Here is an 18689-nt window from a genome sequence, read left to right on the forward strand (position 1 = left end):
AATTTTTATTAATATTTTTGCACATAAAATACAATAAAAGCTAAGCTAAAAGAAGTAAAAGTAAATGCAAAGCCCTCTATCACAATTGTATCCCTTAATCCACGCATGAAAAAAGGAACCCTCCCTGGTCCCACCTAGGAGCTTCCCTCTCTTTCCCCAGCCTCTCACCCTGGGAGATTCTCTCTACCCTGCCTTTCACGCAGGGTCCTTTGTCTCCCGTCTTATCACCTTCCTGTGTGTATCTTCATTAATCCAAAATAAGGAACTGAAAGAAGCATGATACATCTATAACTCAAATAATTTGACATAATTCTCAGTTTGAAACAAGTGGTCATCCATTTCCTCTTGTTGAATAAGTGTCACCATATGTATATTCTTTGAAGACAATGATATTTTGGGGAGGGTGAGATTCAGAGTCACTCCGTCGGTGACGTACTTTGAACATGGCCTTTGGTATGAACATGATATCCTCTGCCAATAAGCCTTTTGTGCTGTGCCAAGTCCTTCTCCTACTCATCTAGTGAAACAGGAAAGAGAGAGGGGGATATGTATGTGGCGAAACATCTGGAATGCCTAGTTGTTTGTATAAAACAGGCATGGTATCTTTTTTGCCTTTGGTACTTTGGTTGTGATTTTCCCAGAATCCTCCAGAGTAGTGGATAGGTTCAGTCTTAAACTTAAGATGTAACATCCTACTAAGATGTATGGCACACTTGATGCATCTCTCAGAGCTAATGGTCTGTGCTGTCACCAGAGCCAAGAAGATAATGCCATGCCAGTAACTCTCTTGTCAAATTTACAATCTTGTATTCATGACCATGAAAGCGGGAATTTATTTTAAAACAGAAGGTCACTGAATTTTGTCTGTGGAGGCTGGTGCTCTGGAGACCTCCGGGGCAACACTCTCTCTCTCTCGCTCTCTCTCTCTCTATAGAGAGAGAGCGCACGCTGGCATTAAACATACCTTTTATAGTGTATTAATGTTATATCTCAATGCAAGATTGAATTAGTGATCTGAACAATGCTCAGGGGTGCTAATAGAACTCCTCACCCTTTCAGCAGCCCCTACTGCTGAAGAACAAAGCTGCAGTTCCATTTTTTTTTGGCAGTGAGCAAACAACCAAAAATTGGGCTGTATTTTCATTTCCCTCAAAATATGTCCACACCATTTTTCTGTCCTATGAGTATAATTTAAATCTCGCTTAAATATAGGGCCATTCTCTCATTTTAATAGAGGTGGTATGTGCATTATGTTAATGCACCAATTAAAGTTAGCTAACATGTTTTAAACTGTTTGATTATAAACTACCTTAACTATGTGTTCCAATCTGCTTTTTATTTTATTTTTTAAATTTTCCATTTCATAATTTACTAGTTTGCTGAATTTGCTGTGATTCCAGTTATTATCAGAAGGGCTAGGTTGCCTTTATCTCTTTTGTATCAGTAAGATGCAGTGACAGCACTGGAGGTAGAAGGATGCTTGGGCTCTTATCTAAAAAAGCTAAGAGCTATGGCATATGGAGTACCGATAACTTAATGAAAGTTGGATAAATAAAGGAAAAGAAGCTTCATTGTATCAGGAGAAAAAGCCATTAGTGGAGTTTTTGTATGCTGTTTTCTATTAGTTAAACTGCTTTGAAAATCTTAGTGGGCTTTTCCTTTGGTCTTCAAATAACAGGTTCTTTTCTTATATTGAACACATTTGTTTATCTTAAGGGCCTGAACAGTTTGGGTGCTTTTAATTTATCTCTCCTTTTGCATTTTTTTATCTGTGTATGAACACATGGACTTCCCCAGTCCTTCTCCTCCTCCACCAAAGCCATTTCACAAGCCTCTACATCATACTTAGAAATATTAATGTGATCATCCAGATAAAAATATTGAACATTCTTTCCTGATTTATTTTCAGGCATTACAAGTTGCCACCCCTCTAGTTAAATATGAAGCTGCTTTAAGCAGATTTTTCAACATTGGGAAGTGTTTGTTTGTTGATGAGCTTGAAGTTGCTAGATGAAGTTCCATTTCTTTCCATGTGACTACCCAAAATGGATAAAATAGGTATGCCATTTTTATGTTAAAAATAATTTTTTTGATGGCATGAAACAAAGAGCTCTAGTGTGGAGGCGAAAGTCTATGTTGAACCAAATCTGTGACATCTGTGTGCTTTTAGAAAGATCTGAAAACTCCTTTTATAAGGGAGGGCTCAGGCAAGACTGCTGAAGCATGGAAAAGAGAACGCTCACATTCTTTTCCACACTTTCAGGGACTTGTGAATCACCACTACAACAATAGTCTTATTGGGAGCATAAATTATCTCCGCACAGAGTGAGATGTGCTCGTTATTTCTTTGCATAAAACACTGTAAGCCGTCTTTCTCCATTTCACGGGTTGGTTGGTTGGTTGGTGTGTGTGTGTGTGTGTGTGCGCGCGCGCATGACTGACAGAATTTGTAATACAGATGTATGAAATATCAGTCTACATAGAACCATTCTACAAATAAAATGAAGCAGAAGATTTTAGATTTCAGGTGAGCAGCAATAGCCTTCTTTAAAAACTAAGACAACAGAGAGAGAACCTGTTAAGAACCTTTCTTTCTGATGTTCTGGTTTCCTACTTCCAGGGAGTAATGTGGAGAAGCATTAAAAATGTGATGGTTCTACATGCAGTGGTACATTCTATTCTACTGCTATTTGTAGACCCACCACCAACACTTCTTGTGGAACAGCAAGATTTGGTTTTCTTGATAGACTTTTGCTTTTGAATTTGTACCTGGTTGTTTTCAGTTCATCAACTAAATCATGAAGTAGAACTGTTTATTTCATGTCCATTGATTTCAGCAGAACTACTCTGATTAATGTTGGAAATAATCCTACATGCCCCACTTTATCCGAAGTTTGTGGCTTGCACACATATACATAGAGGTGATGCAACAACAAAACTTCAGATTTGGAACTTGCTATCTGACTTTTAAATGTATTGAGTTCTTTGACAGAAGTATCTCTCCAGAGTGACACAGCTGATAACCTGCAAGCTTTCTGAGAAAGGAAGAAGTGCTGTGTTGAGTTGTATTTAAACAATACATTGCTTCCACAATCTGAAACTGTATATTGAAAGCACAGAGTTGATCTAACAATATTAAGACACTGAAGATCTTTCTGCATCTGTTCAGATGAGTGAAAGAGACAGTGGCAGGCACACGTGGCTAATGAATAAACTGGGGGGAAATATCTTCTTAAAGGATAAATATAAGAACAAAAAGAAATGCAGTGAAAAAAGAAACCATATTAAACTGAACTGGTTTGCCCTCATCAGGCTGAACCAACGTTGATCTTTTTGAAAAGCCTATTTTAGTCTTTATTTTTCCAGCCTTAGAAGTTTCTGAAGAAGAATAACTGATACAACTCTAAGCTTATTAGCATCACTCCAGACTCCATACTGTTTACATTTTTCTCATGTAACATGGATAAGAGAAAATGGACTATATCCATAAACAGGGGGCATAGCCCTGACATCACTAGTCCATACTTGTGCTAGTTGTTTTCAAATTGCTGAAAATTAGAGCTTGCTTTTCATAAATCTCACAGTTGTAAAAAATATTTTAGTGGAAGGATTTATGGAAGAGTACTGAAATATTAGGTCAGAAATATAAAGAACTGGGGTAAATAGGAATTATATCTGTAGAATGGTGTAAACCCCCCCCCCCTCATTTTCTATGTCTTAAGAGTGTCTTGTGTGTTTCTTAAATGCATGTGTGTTTCTTTATGCATGGTGTTAATGCACTGATGGTTATATTTCATTAAGTGAAAATATTAAGCACATTATCTGAGACCTGCTCATGCTTCTCATCATAAAATGTAAGAGGAGCACTTTTTTACCAACAGAAAAGGAAGTGTAGTCCAGAGGTTGACAGCCTGCCCCCCTCCGCCTTTATTTGTGCCCACAGGCAGGAGCCTCAGACGCTGAGCTTTGGTGTTTTTGTTTTTTAAAGTAATTCGCTAGCCACCATCTCAAAAAACTTATGAAGCAAATGTGCAGGTACCTTCTGAGAATTGGAAGGGCCTGCTCCCCTTCACTCCAGTAGGTTAGACAGCCAGCTTTCCAGCTTGCTTCACGGTTTTCTTTCATGCTTTTTCTAGCACTGGAAGGCATTTTTATTTGGGGGGGGGGGAAGCAGTGGCATTGTAGGGGATCTCTATCCCCCCTTTTCTAGTCCTGCCTTTTTTCTAGCTGTGGTGTGCATTCTAATGGGGGAGAGGAAGCCACGATGGGGATGCTTCATCTGCTTGTTCCCTAGGCTCTCTTCCCATTATTTCTTACATTTTGATTTTGAGGAGGGGTGGGGAGACAAAGGGGATACCTTCCCCATTTGCCTTGAGGCTTGTTTTATTGCTTTTTCTTTCCCCTTATTTTAAAAAAAATATATTTATATTTTATCACAGTAACATCCTCTAGGCAGCTCAGTGTGGCACCAATGATTCTTTTCCTCCCCATTATATCCTCACAGCAATCCTATGAGGGAGACAGAGTGACGTGGCCAAAAGATAATTTCATGACTGAGTGGGAATTTAATCCTGTTCTCCCAGGTCAACCAGCCAGTTGATGCTCTGTTATATAGGAATACCAGTATTCCCAATTATGTGTCAAGCCACACCCTCATGGCAGCCATTTTGTGTTAAGCCAGGTCCTCTTGTGGCAGCCATTTTGTGATTGGTGGCCACGACATCTTCTCAAAATTCCAAATGTGCCCCTGGACCCCAAAAGGTTGCTAACTACTGCCTAGTCTAATTTGTAGAACTGCAGCAAATTCATATAAGAGAATAAAAGGAAAGTAGAAAGAGAAGGTCAGCATTTTTATTATTTTTGTATTATAAGATTGCTACTGTGTAGCTTAGTTGTACTTCTCAAAAACAAATCAGTGCCTTATTTATGCAGATACATACTGATCTGCTAATTCCTTTCAGCTACTATAAAAGTTACCAAATTCCAAAGAATGATTCTTAGTATTATTTTCTAGTACAAAAGATAGACAAAGCTTTAAAAAGTAATCCTTAGAGGAAGCATTCATTTAGATAATTTAGAGGGTAGATTTTTCTTGTAATTACTATGTATCTCTACTAAAGAGCAGTGTTTTAATGTCTGGAAATAACTCTACTGAAGAGTGAGTTTTTGTTTTTTCTAAAGACCCAGAAAAGTGGGTATAAACGTTTTTAATTAATAAAATGCTTTATTAATAAATAAACCACATGAATATGACTATTTTTCTTATCCTTTGCTCCCATAAATAGGTGACAAAGAAGGTCAAGTCCATGCAGATGTTTCATACTCCAGTTAACTATGCCATGCAGGGTGACAGGGTAGGAATCTGTGTGACTCAGTTTGATCCAAAGCTGTTGGAAAGAGGTCTGATCTGTACACCTGAATCTCTCCAGACTATTCATGCTGCTATCATCTCTTTAAAGAAAATCCCATATTTCCGAGGCACTCTTCAGACCAAGGCAAAGTTTCATATCACAGTTGGCCATGAAACTGTTATGGGAAGAGTTATGTTCTTCAGCCCAGCTCCTAATGACTTCACCAAAGAACCCCTGGAGAATGATTTTGATTTTGGAAAAGAATATCTTTATCAGGAGGAATATCTTTCCAAAGACTCAAAGTCCTCAGAAGAAAACAAGGAGAATGACTGCACTGAAGAAAGACAGCTCCCCAAACAACAGTGGGCCTTACTTGAGTTTGAGAAGCCAGTTACCTGCCCTAAACTGTGTCTTGTGATTGGCTCAAAGCTGGATACCGATATTCACGCAAACACTTGCAGGTTGGCGTTCCATGGAGTGCTCCTCCAAGGGATGGAAGACAAAAATTATGCAGAGACATGTCTCCCCAAGCTTAAAGTTTACAAGCTGAAACATAAGGAAGGACAAGTGGAACGGGTAAGCTTGTGTGATTTAATTTGAGGATCACCTGAGATTACTGGGCAGTAGAAGAGTTAATATAGTAAAAGAAAGTTAGAGGGGAACACAAGAGAAAGGGGGATTTGACAGCTGAAATGCTGGTATGCAATAGTAGGGAGAGCATCAGAAACCTGGAGCCAATGACGTGGTAATAGGGGGAAAAACAACTGGAACTAAGATGACAGAGTCATGGTTTTTGTTGAAGCCTGTGGCAATTAAAAATAGGGCTGGAGGGTATCTGTTCATGAAATTTCTCCAGAAGCCTGGTGTTTGGGGTAGCCCAGGATAGCAGAGAGAATGTTGCTCTCGCTGCTGCTAACACTTGACTCCCCTTTCGCCCTAATGTACGGTTTTCATACCAAGAGGAACCATGAAGACATGCTTATATAGGGCTGGTGATGCTAAATTGTTTTCACAAATTTTCATTTATTTCTGTTTAGTTCGGGGCTTACTATCTTGGATAGGTTTTTTCTTTTCTTTTTTTAGAGAAAGCTGCAGCTTAATGTTTGGTCCCAGTTGTCGGGGGGGGATTGTCGGGGGGGGGGAGTGTGTGAACAAATGGGTGGTGAAATCATTCATTGCTTTTAGGAAAAGTCCAGACTCTGGTTTAATAGAAATACTGATTCAGATGGTCCCACCCTGCTGCCGATGGATGTCTGGAGATTAGAATAACTAAATTTACAGTGTCTATTCTTGGCACTGATTGAGGAAAAGGGCATTCTCATTGTCAAGGAAGGAAGAAGGTGGCTGCCCTCCCCCTCTCAATGCTCTAGGGAGGCACTAAATAATAATGCCATGAGGAATACTTTCACCCTAAAAGCATTGTAGGGAACAGGCTGGGAGTGAAGGAAAGACTGCTGTCTTTAGCTTGCCAGTTTCATGGGAGTCTATTCCTGAAACACATTTTAGTGATTTTTTGTGGTGTTCCATCTCCCCTCCCCCCAAGAAAACACACTATGGTCAATTAATATAGCTGGGGTTGATCCTGTTCTCCTTCCTTGCTCCAGAATTTGATATGAACTCCTCCTGTTTTAATGGCCAGTTCACCTTGAATAAATTCAAATCAGGCAATTATATATTGTTCTAATTATAATTAGATTAATACATTGCTCTCATTGCTCCATCAAAGTCTGCTCTGCTTTTTTGAGAAATAGTAGCTATTATGCATTTGTGAGTTGTTTTCTTTGCTCAGGTCAGCCAAATATCATGGCTTCAGTAGCTTGTTATTAGGTAGCAGTAAAGAATTAGCACTTAAGTTTTTACTACAGTACTTACAGCTGTTCTATAGCTGCCACCCTGCAGCAAAATCCCCTACTTCTCACAGACCTATAGATCAGATGCCTTCAGTTAGTCAGTCTAGGGGCTGCATGCTTTGGGAGAAGTACACCTTTGTGAACACACTGTTTCCACAAAGCAGACAATCAAATGAAAGAGACCCTGTGTCATGCTCACAAGCTACCAGTTTTCTACAATTACTGGTATAGCATAGTGGTTAAGACTGGCTCTTTTTACCTGCAGAATATGAAAGTGGATATGAAAGAGCCATGCAGTTGGCCCCACCTATGAGGATCTTTCTTACAGACCCATGCAAATTGTGCTGTGGGTTTCACACAGGGGAAAGTATATGTGTGTGTGTGCTTGAAGAGACATTGTGGCCCATGTGTCAGTAAGCTCTTTGAAAGCTCCCAGTTCAAATATTACAGCAGACTCGAGCTCTCTAGGTTGTTTTAGACAAGTCACTGTTTCTCAGCCTCTGCACCCTCTCCACATCTACACTATGGGAATACAGTAGTACCTCGGGTTAGGAACTTAATTTGTTCTGGAGGTCAGTTCTTAACCTGAAACTGTTCTTAACCTGAGGTACCACTTTAGCTAATGGGGCCTCCCGCTGCCACCACACAATTTCTGTTCTCATCCTGAAGCAAAGTTCTTAACCAGAGGTACTGTTTCTGGACTAACGGAGTCTGTAACCTGAAGCTTTTGTAACCCGAGGTACCACTGTAATAATAATGACTAGTTTATTTAATACGTTTATATTTTGCTTTCCTTTCAGCACGGAACTCAACTTAGTTGAGCTACTACGATTACTGAGATATTGACCTGGTTCACATGACATGATAAGCTAAGCTATGACTTAGCAAGAATGCACAGTCTCCCAGAGAGGAGCTTGCAGCCACTTTGTTCCTCCCACCCAAGCTAAACCATGGTTTGGCTTTGTGTGCCATCTGAACAGAGACTTGTGGTTAAACTCCTCTCCTCACTGACCATAAGCTTGGCTTAGCTCTAACTACCACCTAAAGTGTGTGTGTGATTGTAGAAAACATGATGTCCTTAACTTTGTGCATAGGTTGAGAAGTATGAATCTAATCATCTGAGGAAATGCCATCTGATTGGCCATATGGGGTAAAAAGTCTCCTGCACCAAGTTCAAAAGTGAAAGGTGATCCATAGATTCGTGCTGTGACTTCTTGGTGCGTCTGTTGAGTAAATGTTTTGCATAACCAAGATTAGATCCTGAAATGTTGTTGCTTTGCCTGTGGCAAGGGATACTTGTCAATGAGTAACTGCTACAGTAGGAAGAGAAGGCGGGTGGAGGGGAAGCCCTTTACCATGTTTGCAAAGCACAAGCTGCACCGCTTGTTGTTATTTTGGACTTGTTTAGTGAAAATAAACATATACCTCAAGGAGAACAGCTCCTTGCTGAAACCATACACAAAGCCCTTTGGTCTGTGAAGATTTACTGGAAGATTGTTGGCCAACAAGGCTTCATAAACAGGTATTTTAACAGGGTAGCTTGGTTACGACCAAGTTACTGTATTATTTTTTAACCACAAATACTTTGAAGCCTGCATCTGGATCATCATGTGTGGTAACTGCTCGCACATATTTTGCATCGTGTGGATACAGAATAAGAAGCCGCAACCCTACTATAGTCTTGCTTATACTGTACCTACTTTCTGAAGCACATTGCTATCATACACCTCAATATAATCAGAGGGCTGTCTGCAACTAAGTTCTACTCAAAGTAGAACTACTAAAATTAATTGGCCCAGTACTGCTACTGGATACCCATTGAGCTTCTCTGTTTCTAATTAAAAGACAGAGTGTTAGGATTTTAACAAGGGCAACACAAAAATTCCTTGTAGGGCCTGTGTTGGCCATTGTACTTGAGGTGCAGTATTGGTGCCTTAGTTCTTCCTTAGTTTTGCCATTTAAATTCTGTTATATACGTATGATGCTGTGTGATATCAGCGTTTGGCAGTAAACGGAACTGCCTAGCAGAACCTGCTTTTACCACGATTAATGTTTTAGCTGCTTTGAAGTCTGAACATGGGTTTGCTTGGTTGTGCTTGGCTGCTGATGGCATGCTAAATGTGATAATAACACAGCAATGAGGGCACTCAGTGGATAAAAATGCACAATGCTTTCACAGGTTAAAATCCGCAGTAAAATAGGAGCATAAGAGATGTATTTATTTTTTGGCTGCTGTTCTGTTTGCGATTGAGCAATTTTGTGAAGCTTAGGAATGTGGAGATAATGGTGTTCTCATTTGAAATACTATTCATGTTTAAAAGTGAAGAAGATGAAAAAAAAGGATGAACTTTAGTGGCAGAAGGTTGAAGGATATGGTAATTTACAAAATATGGATCAACATGGTTTGGTTAATTGGTCACAACATTTTCCAGTGAAGGCAGTTCTAAGGAAAGAATAAATATTTTACTTTTAAAATAACAGTAAATATACTTGCTTTGGCTGATGAGGCAGAATTTGGCAGGGCTTCCTAATAGAAATTGTCTATGTCCATTGCTTTGGATATTGTTAGATTAAACCATACAGTATAAACGTTTTGGCTTGCACAGGAGTTTGAACAGTCATTAAATTTTTTTAAAGTTATGTTAGAGTCACTTACTGAGTATCTGTTTTTGTTAGTGATGTTGAGGCTGATAAGGGCATAATGAGAATGTAGGAGAGATGGTGAGTTGCACATGATTGTATGAGTTTAAAAGCAGGTTTATATGCTTAGATTTGTAACATAATCTAGCTCTAGCCCTATTCAAATGTTCTCAAAATCCAGAGATACAGCACATGGCAAGGTGAGCCATGGGGACAAGTGTTCAGGCTCTGCCCCACTACCTTTTGTGAGTTTGAGGGTGGTTATTTGAAGTGAATCACTTGCTTTTACTTTTGGCGGCCCATGTGCTGTTGGGCCCTGATTTCCAGAGTTCTCCATCACGTGGGGAACTTCCTTGAGTGCAGGAGCCTCTTGCTGCAGATAATCATTCTGCAGTTTGGAGAGGGTGATGGGCACAGAGCCAGTGTTCTCATCTCCTTGTGTCATTTGTTGTGCATTTCCCTGTGTATTTGTGAATGCCCAGAATGCCTGAAAATAGTTTCTGTTGACTTGTCAAGTTCTAGTTGGACATCTGATTGCTGATTCTCAGTGTTTAATGCTTTAGACAAAAAAAAGGGGGAAAAAGCTCATCCTCATGGTTTTGTATCTTATTTTCTCTGTGTAATAGCAAATATATAAATCTTATCTGCTAAAGGTTTAGAACCTAGGCTTTGCAGGATTCCAGCCTTTCTGTCTCCCCACCCAACATTCCCATAATCTTTTGTTGACTTCTTTAATGCAGTTTTTCCCCCTTCAAAATATGTAATTTTAAAACTTTTTTTTGTCTCAGTGTTCTTGGCCTGAGTGCCATTTTTATTACAACGTTGTTGAACTATAAAGCAACCTGTGTTGTTGTTACTGAACTGATTTAAATGATTTCTTTTTGGTGGCCACTTCTAGCTGATCTGGGCTGTAGTGCTACTAAAACACTGTAGGAGATACTGCCTAGTAAGATTTCATGGATTGGATTGGAATTAGCAGAATCAATCTAAGCTTGTTTTGTTTTCTGTTTGCTTCTACTATAGATAATGGCTACGGTTCTGCATCTTATTGGTGTTATCACATAATCCTACAACTGGAAGGAACCAAAATGTAATCAAGTCCAACTCCTTGACTTGAGGTCACTGATAGGGATTGTAAAAAGAAAGAAAAAATAGAGAACTTTCTGGAAAATTTGCAGATTAGGGTAATTTGCAAGGGGTAATTTTACATCAGAAAATGCTCAACTTGTTTAAGGCTCTCTGTGCAGCTAGCCCCACACCTACAAAGCTTCAGTGCTTCTGTTGTGAACTTGCTATGACACTAGTTGTTGCACTCCATACAGACTCATACTAGTCCTGAATGTGAGCATTGTATATTCCCAGGCTTGAGACTGTCTGTCCCAAACTTTCCTTCACAGCACTGTGGACATGAAGGTTCAGGGCCAGCTGCTAGCTCCAAATTTGAACATTTTAATGCAGAGGAGGCAGGGACTTTAACATCTTTAATGATTTTGTGTGTGAGAGAGAAATATGTAACGACACCTTCCTCAAATCCAATTTATTTTCCCTACATTAAACCCTTGGTTGAAGTGGCAGACCATTTTCCTTTCCTTTAACCAAATAGTTACCCATCCTGCCTTGTGCCTGTACTTTCTCTTTGCTCTAATGCTGCTAGGACTGTACAGTGTGTATAGGCTGTCCTCAGTCTTACTGTTTTGAATCCCCTTCTAGGATTATTTATTCTACAATCCTGGAGATTCCTTGACTACCCAGAAACCCAACTAATAATGGGAGTCCAATCAATGAGAAGAAGGTGACCCTGCACAGCATGAGGATTGTCACATTTTCACGAAACCTTCAGAGATGGATAGTTAGAGCAATTATTGCTATACCTAGAGAGGGAGGGGAGAATTGGAAAGCTACTAATGAGTTCCTGTCAGGCAGAAATTAATCAAAGTACAAATACCATTTTGTATATTTGGAGGGTCTGTACTTGCAACATCAAGCAATGATGCAAGGAAGTTTTGTGAAACGACAGACAGGCTTTGTACAGGCCTCCATTACATTCATGTGCTATATTCCAGTTATGAAAGTCATCCCAACAAGTCTCAGTTGTAGCTATAAAGTCACATTTCTCTTCCTGTATTAGGTGTTCAAGCTCATCTTATTTCCCATACTCAGCACATTAGTGAATAGACATCAAAAACCTTGGGTTTCTGTTCAATTGCTATATTAATGTGGGGTTTGCAAGGCAACACCACAGCTTCCTCAGTTTCTCCTGTAGTACCAAGTCCCCATCTTTATGTGCTTATCTTTGGGCTATTTTCTCCACCCCCACAGGATTTAGTTTTTATGTTCTCTTGATCAAGTTCACCATGCTTCTGCCAAGCTCATCCCCCCCCCCCCCAATCCTCGTCAGGAGCAGCCCATCTCCTGCCATTAGTCCATTAAGGAAGCTTAGACATGGTCTCAGAAACTGAGCCTCTCTCACTGACACCATCTACATAAGACATTCTAGGGAAGTATTTTTCTCTCTGTATGTAGTTCTCTGCATTTACACAGGAAAAATTAGATACCAAGGTCCTTCAACTTCCTGCCTTTTGCTGCCTAATCAGATGGGATACTGTCCTAGTTGTGCCTGATGGTGTCATTTGTTCCCACATGGATGAACAAGAAGGGATAAAGATCAGTAGGCATGACAAACCACTTGTCCAGCCCATCCTAGATCCAGGCACTATGGGATCAGCACTCTCCAAAAGTTACCAAATCTGATCAGCACACAGTCACACCCTTACTTCTTAGTAGGGAGTCCGCAACCTTTGTCCTTCTCTTCATGCAGGTGGCGATTGAGCTACCTCTGTTCCCGAAACTTTGAGACTCTTCATTCCCACGTAGTGCAGCCTGCTTCACACATTCTCCATCATGATTTTTAGAGCCTCTCTCATTGAAAAGATTTTGAAAACAATACATTAGTTCCAGTGGTTCAGAATGTTCCTGCTTCTGACAGTCACTCTGGTTCATGCACTTCCCCTGTTTGCTACAGTTCTCATTTTCTTCCCTGAGACTCTTCCTGCTTTTGTCCTAGCCATAGTGCCCCCTGTATCCTTATCTCCTCTAATTAGGCAGTGAGCAAACTTTCTCCTCCAGTCCTTTTACTTTCTCTTCCAACAGAGCATTTAGCTTACTGTTAGCACACAAGCCTTGATGTAGAATCTTTCCTCCTACACCCTTCTAGGTACTGCTAGGATAAGGAGATTGGAAGGTTTTGCTTCCATTTTCAGTTAACCAAACTGTGGTTAATCTTAACTATTCATTATTGAAACAAGATAACTTCATACATAATAGTTTGAAGTTGGCTTGTTTCAGTAAAACATAGTTAAAACCAGGCATAGGCAAACTCGGCCCTCCAGATGTTTTTGGGACTACACCTCCCATCATCCCTGACCACTGGTCCTGTTAGCTAGGGATGATGGGAGTTGTAGTCCCAAAACAACTAGAGGGCCGAGTTTGCCTATGCCTGGTTAAAACTAACCCAGTTTGTGTCCAATTTTAGAAATAATTCTTAATTGTGGTTAGTTGAAAATGGAAGCAAAAGCTTCCAATCTCATGGCCGTTGTGGAGGGGGCTGATGATCCCAAGGCTCATTCGTGTAAATGCTGAACCATAATTAGTTTTATATCTGAATAAGGCCTATGCATGCTTCAGTAGTTAATGAACTGAAGTTAATAAGTGAAAAATAGTTGTTGGGTTGACAGCCCTATTCCCCAACACCTTTATTAACCTTAACTGTCCTAGCTTTGTAAAGTAAATACTGCCAGATTGAATCCTCCTTAACATATACCTGACCTGTGCTCTATGGAACAGTTCGTTATTTAGATTATTTCTAGAGGATCTTTTTATCCCCAACTTTTCTCTCCCCCCCCCTTCATTCCTTATTCTAGTTCTCTTTCCCCACCTATTGTTTTATGTCTCCCTATGTTCCTGGAAAACTGGTGCCTGTTAATTTCCAAATATGAGCAATAATGCATTTCAGAGACTGAATCTGACTGTAATTTGCATTATTCTAAAATTAGAATAGACTTTCTGGTGTCTCTGAGGAGGAGGAGGTTCTGTTTAAGTATTCTCACCCCCACCCCCACCCCATCGATAGAATTAAACCACGGGTTTGTGCTGGATGTCATCACGCAAAACGTAGCTACAGCATTGCAAACATAATACCGCAATGCAAATAATATTTAAATCAAAGGATTTTAAAACTGTGTACTCTGTATTAAAGTTTGTGTGTGTAAGGGAGAGGGAGAGGGACTGACTCTTCACCTATGTTAATACAGTACTATTTGTTTTTTTTCTTTCTGCAAACACAAAAGCCAAGGGGGAGGGAATATTTCATAAAAATCAATGCTATTGTGTCCTCTGGTCTAAGCCATAAAACAAGAGCAACAGAAACATTCCCTTTGAACTTGAAATCCCTTTCTAAGCTGCTGATCTAACCTAAGCAAGAGAGGGAGAATTTACTAGTCAGAAACATTTGTTCTTTTTTCCCTTTCCCTTTTCTTTTTTTTTAACTCCTTAAGTGAGTTTGATGCTGCACCTCTGCCCATAAATTAAAAAAATATTATTGTAATGTAGGTCAGTGAACTGAAGCGCCACTGTACACCATGGAGGATTAAAGTCAGAAAGGCAACCCTCTTCCACTCCCACTAGGTCATATGACAATATAAACAAGAAATGCAAGGAGCCTTCAGCTTTTTCTTGACCTAATCCTTTGTTTATGCAGCACTTAAACTGACTTTTGGGGTCGTCTCTGTCTGGCATTAAAGCCCTTAAGCTTTTTGAAGTTCCCCTGAAGTTAATAAAATTAGTCTGCCTTCACGGCGAGGCCCCTGTCTGCTGCCTCAAAAGAAGAGTATGTATCCGTTGTTGTCTTTGCAGCTCTAGGTTTTTAAACTTCTCATTTTATAACCAGAAAGAAACTGGAGGAGAGTCTGAGGAGAGACCCAAAGCCCAAAAGGCTGCTCAGCTAATGGGCAAAGTGATTGCCATAGTAGATGTTCTGAGAACTCAGAGGAGATTATGGCTCTATCCAGTGATTGGCGCTAAATTGCTGGTGCAGTAATAAAGAGTTGGATTTCAGTGGAAGCAAATAATAGGCTTTTCTAAAACATTTTGTAAGAAGGAGAGGGCAGCATAAAAATAAAGACAGTTTCAACACAACAGTTGTTCACATTCGGAAAAAATGCTCTTTTTTCAAAGTTCAAGTTCCTGTCCTGCTACATGCCAGTAAACAATTGGTGGTCATGTACTGAAGCTTTCCAAACAAAGAAATAATTTTCTGTATTTCCTTAAGCAAACATAATATTGCATTAAATTGATACAGGTCAATATTAATTTTAGATTAGGTGTGATTTGTAAGACAAAATTAAGAATGAGCAATGTTTATCATCTTACTAGCTGTACAGGTGAGCAAACTGAGTTTTGGTCCATGCTTATGCATTTATTAGGGACGTGGTTAAACCACAGAGCCTAGGATTTGCCGATCAGAAGGTCGGCGGTTCGAATCCCCGCGACAGGGTGAGCTTCTGTTGCTCAGTCCCTGCTCCTGCCAACCTAGCAGTTCGAAAGCACGTCAAAATGCAAGTAGATAAATAGGTACTGCTCTGGCGGGAAGGTAAACGGTGTTTCTCTGGTTTGCCAGAAGTGGCTTAGTCATGCTGGCCACATGACCCGGAAGCTGTACGCTGGCTCCCTCGGCCAATAAAGTGAGATGAGCGCCGCAACCCCAGAGTCGGCCACGACTGGACATAATGGTCAGGGGCCCCTTTACCTTTACCTATGCATTTATTTAGACCATACTCTGGTCAAGGTGTTTTCTAGTGCTCTAATTCTGGAAATGGGAAATTTCATTTTACTTATGTTATAACTTAATTCCCCTACCCCAATCCCATTTTGCCAGCTGTTTTTAGCTGCCTGTTTTCATGTAGCCTCATGTTGTGTACTGATTTTATATATATATATATATATTACTATTTTTAAATGTTGTTAGTTGCTTTTAGGACTGATGCTCAAAAGGTAAGATATAAATGGGGGAAAATAAGTAATGGCACAATCCAGTTGTCCTTTGCATCTTTACCTCCTTCCTTTCCCTCTCCTTGAGTAACCCCCTCATGCCTGGAGAGCAGTGCTCACTGGACAGCAATGCATGCCTAAGGCCAGATGGTTTGGACCCTAATTAAAATAAATAATAAGCTTTCAAAACCAGCCACTACTGAAAAAGCTCCTCGGGTTCAACTACTTTCCACAAACCATATGGCATTTGCTTTTTGACTATGGCAATATTCTGAATACACAATTTTTACCATCCAGATTAGTTGTGAGAAGAATTCTGTGCAGCTGAAAGTCTTGTGTCTCCTGAATTTAAAATATTACTCTTGGTCCACCTAAAAAGGTCTGTCTGTATTGCTCTGTATTTCTTACTTTCTGGGATCTGTGCGACACAGAATTACAATATTGACTTGAAGAGAAATCATGGTAGCTTGCCATTCAATAAAGCAGCATTTTCTTATTTCCTTTCATGTCAAGACTCTAGTTATGACACTGAGGCACAGTGACTTCAGGGGTTAGTATCATCCAAAGATATTCACACCTTGGGGATTAGGCGCACTTCGTTGCACCTTTGCTTTGCCAGTGCCCCAGGGAGCATCTTTTATCTTTCCCTGTGCAACATGCTTGCTGCCTCTTGTACCTGATTGCTTAATTATGAATCCAAAGTTGGAATGGTGACTTCCACTGGTTTAATAATCTTTAAATTAAAATTAAATACAGCTACTTTAAGACTCTGAGTTTAACAAACTGACATGATTACATACTCCTTGCTAAGATGAATTTTTAAAAGTTATACAGTGGACCTTGGATTGCGAACTTAATCCATTTCGGAAGTCAATTCTTAAACCAAAGCGTTCTTAAACCAAGGCGTGCTTTCCCATAGCAGCGAGGGACTCAAGTGCACAAACCAAAACACCTACTTTCAGATTTGCAGCGTTCTTAATCCAAGTTGTTCATAAACTAAGCTGTTCTTAAACCACGGTACCACTGTATTGTCATATTGGAAGCATGTTTCCTTATATGAACAGGCAAAAGAATCTGCTGAAATGAAGGTGGTAAGGAGTTGAAAGAAAACTGAGAACTGAGACCTGAGAACTGGTGCATTTGGGTGCATTTAGAAGCAGATCTAACGTGGTACATAGCATATTAGAAACCTGGAGCCAAGGAAATGACTGCTTAACACAAATATACACAAATCAGATGCACAAATATTGCGGGGGAACAGGGGACGGGACACATGGCTTGACTGTAGTACTTGTGAGAAGGATTTAAGGAAGGACCACAAACTTAACATGAGCCAACAGTGTGATGCAGCCAGGGGTGTGTATGCAATTCTAGGCTGCACCAACAGAAGTATAGTGTCCAGATCAAAGCAATTAATAGTACCAGCCTATGCTGCCTTGGTTCAACCTCACCTTGCAGTTCTTTCTTCAGTTATGGGCACCACCAGTGCTTTTTTCCCTGGGGGTATGCAGGGGTACGCATACCCTAAACATTTTGGGAATCTTTGTACTTTTGTCAATTTACTGTATTTATTTTTCTTGATTTGAACTATAAAATGGTGGTTTTTGAAGTCAAAATGAGAGTACCCCTAAACATTTTTTAGAAGGAAAAAAAAGCACTGGGCAACACAGTTTAAGAAGGACTTTGACAAGTGGGAACATGTGCAGAGGAGGGCAGCCAAGATGATAAAGGATCTGGAAATCACGCCTTATGAGTGGCAGTTGGGGGAGTTGGATATGGAGAAGAGAAGACCGAGAGGGTTATATAGAGCCATCTTCAAATATCTGAAGGGTTGTCACATGAAGGATGGAGCAAGCTTGTTTTCTGCTGCTCCAGAGGGAAGGACCTGAACAATGGATTCAAATAACAAGAAAGGAGATTCTGACAAAACACGCTGAAGAACTTTCTGCTGGTAAGAGCTGTTTGGCAGTGGAACAGACTACATTGGAAGGTGGTGGACTCTCCTTCATTGAAGGTTTTTAAGCAGAGGTTGGATGGTCATATGTCAGAGGTTCTTTAGCTGTGATTCCTACATTGCAGGGGTTTGGCAATGCAGTATCTTTTAAAATCTTTTTTTAAAACCAAGAACTTAGATTTTGTGTTTGTGTGTTTTTTGTAGCTCTGTGATGATTACAGTGTGATTGGTCGTTCACTGTTTAAAAAAGAGACCAACATCCAAATATTTGTGGGGCTGAAGGTCAAGCTGTCTACAGGAGAGGAAGGTTTAATAGAAGGTGGCTTTGGACAGAGTGGAAAGTTTAAAATCCGCATTCCAGGTAAGTGTTTATCTTGCTGCATGCACACATTTAGTAAAAGTTTTTCTAATATCCTCAAAAATCTTGGGGAGCCCATTATTATATGCACTCAGACAGATTAATAGCACACAAGTGGGAGGTATTGTGAAATTGGCTCATTGTGGAAGACTGTTATTAGGACTGAGCCAAAAGAAAGACACTTCATCTGGATACAGTCATGTGAAAAATGTCCCCTTTCTGTGAACAGGGGCAAAAAGTCTTTGCACCACAGCAGCCCATGCTCTTCCCACCAGATCCCTATTCAAAGTGTTAGCAATGAGATGCGAAAGCATTGTCCGTGCTCAAAATTGGATCAGATAGCCAAATCTGACTTAGCTGTGTGATGCTGTGGCATCAATACACTTACTATGTGACCCTGATTGACTGGGAACAATTTTAAAAAGCTGACATTTGATGGAGGTGTTTTATTTGATTTTACCCAAATGTTTTTTCTTCACACTTAAAATATT

General features: G+C 40.0%; 1 protein-coding gene across 4 annotated transcripts in view; it reads left to right on the plus strand.

Annotated features, from left to right (window-relative positions):
• Positions 1-18689, plus strand: part of EEFSEC (eukaryotic elongation factor, selenocysteine-tRNA specific) — a 167029-nt gene that overhangs the window by 94512 nt on the left and 53828 nt on the right. For all 4 annotated transcript variants that reach the window (XM_081184185.1, XM_081184186.1, XM_081184187.1 and 1 more), the window contains exons 6-7: positions 5286-5927; positions 18045-18201. In XM_081184185.1, coding sequence (XP_081040311.1) covers positions 5286-5927; positions 18045-18201 — 799 coding nt within the window. The remainder of the gene's footprint in view (positions 1-5285; positions 5928-18044; positions 18202-18689) is intronic.

This window comes from Podarcis bocagei (assembly GCF_964188305.1).
Source record: "Podarcis bocagei genome assembly, chromosome: 2".
Taxonomy (NCBI): Eukaryota; Metazoa; Chordata; class Lepidosauria; order Squamata; family Lacertidae; genus Podarcis; species Podarcis bocagei.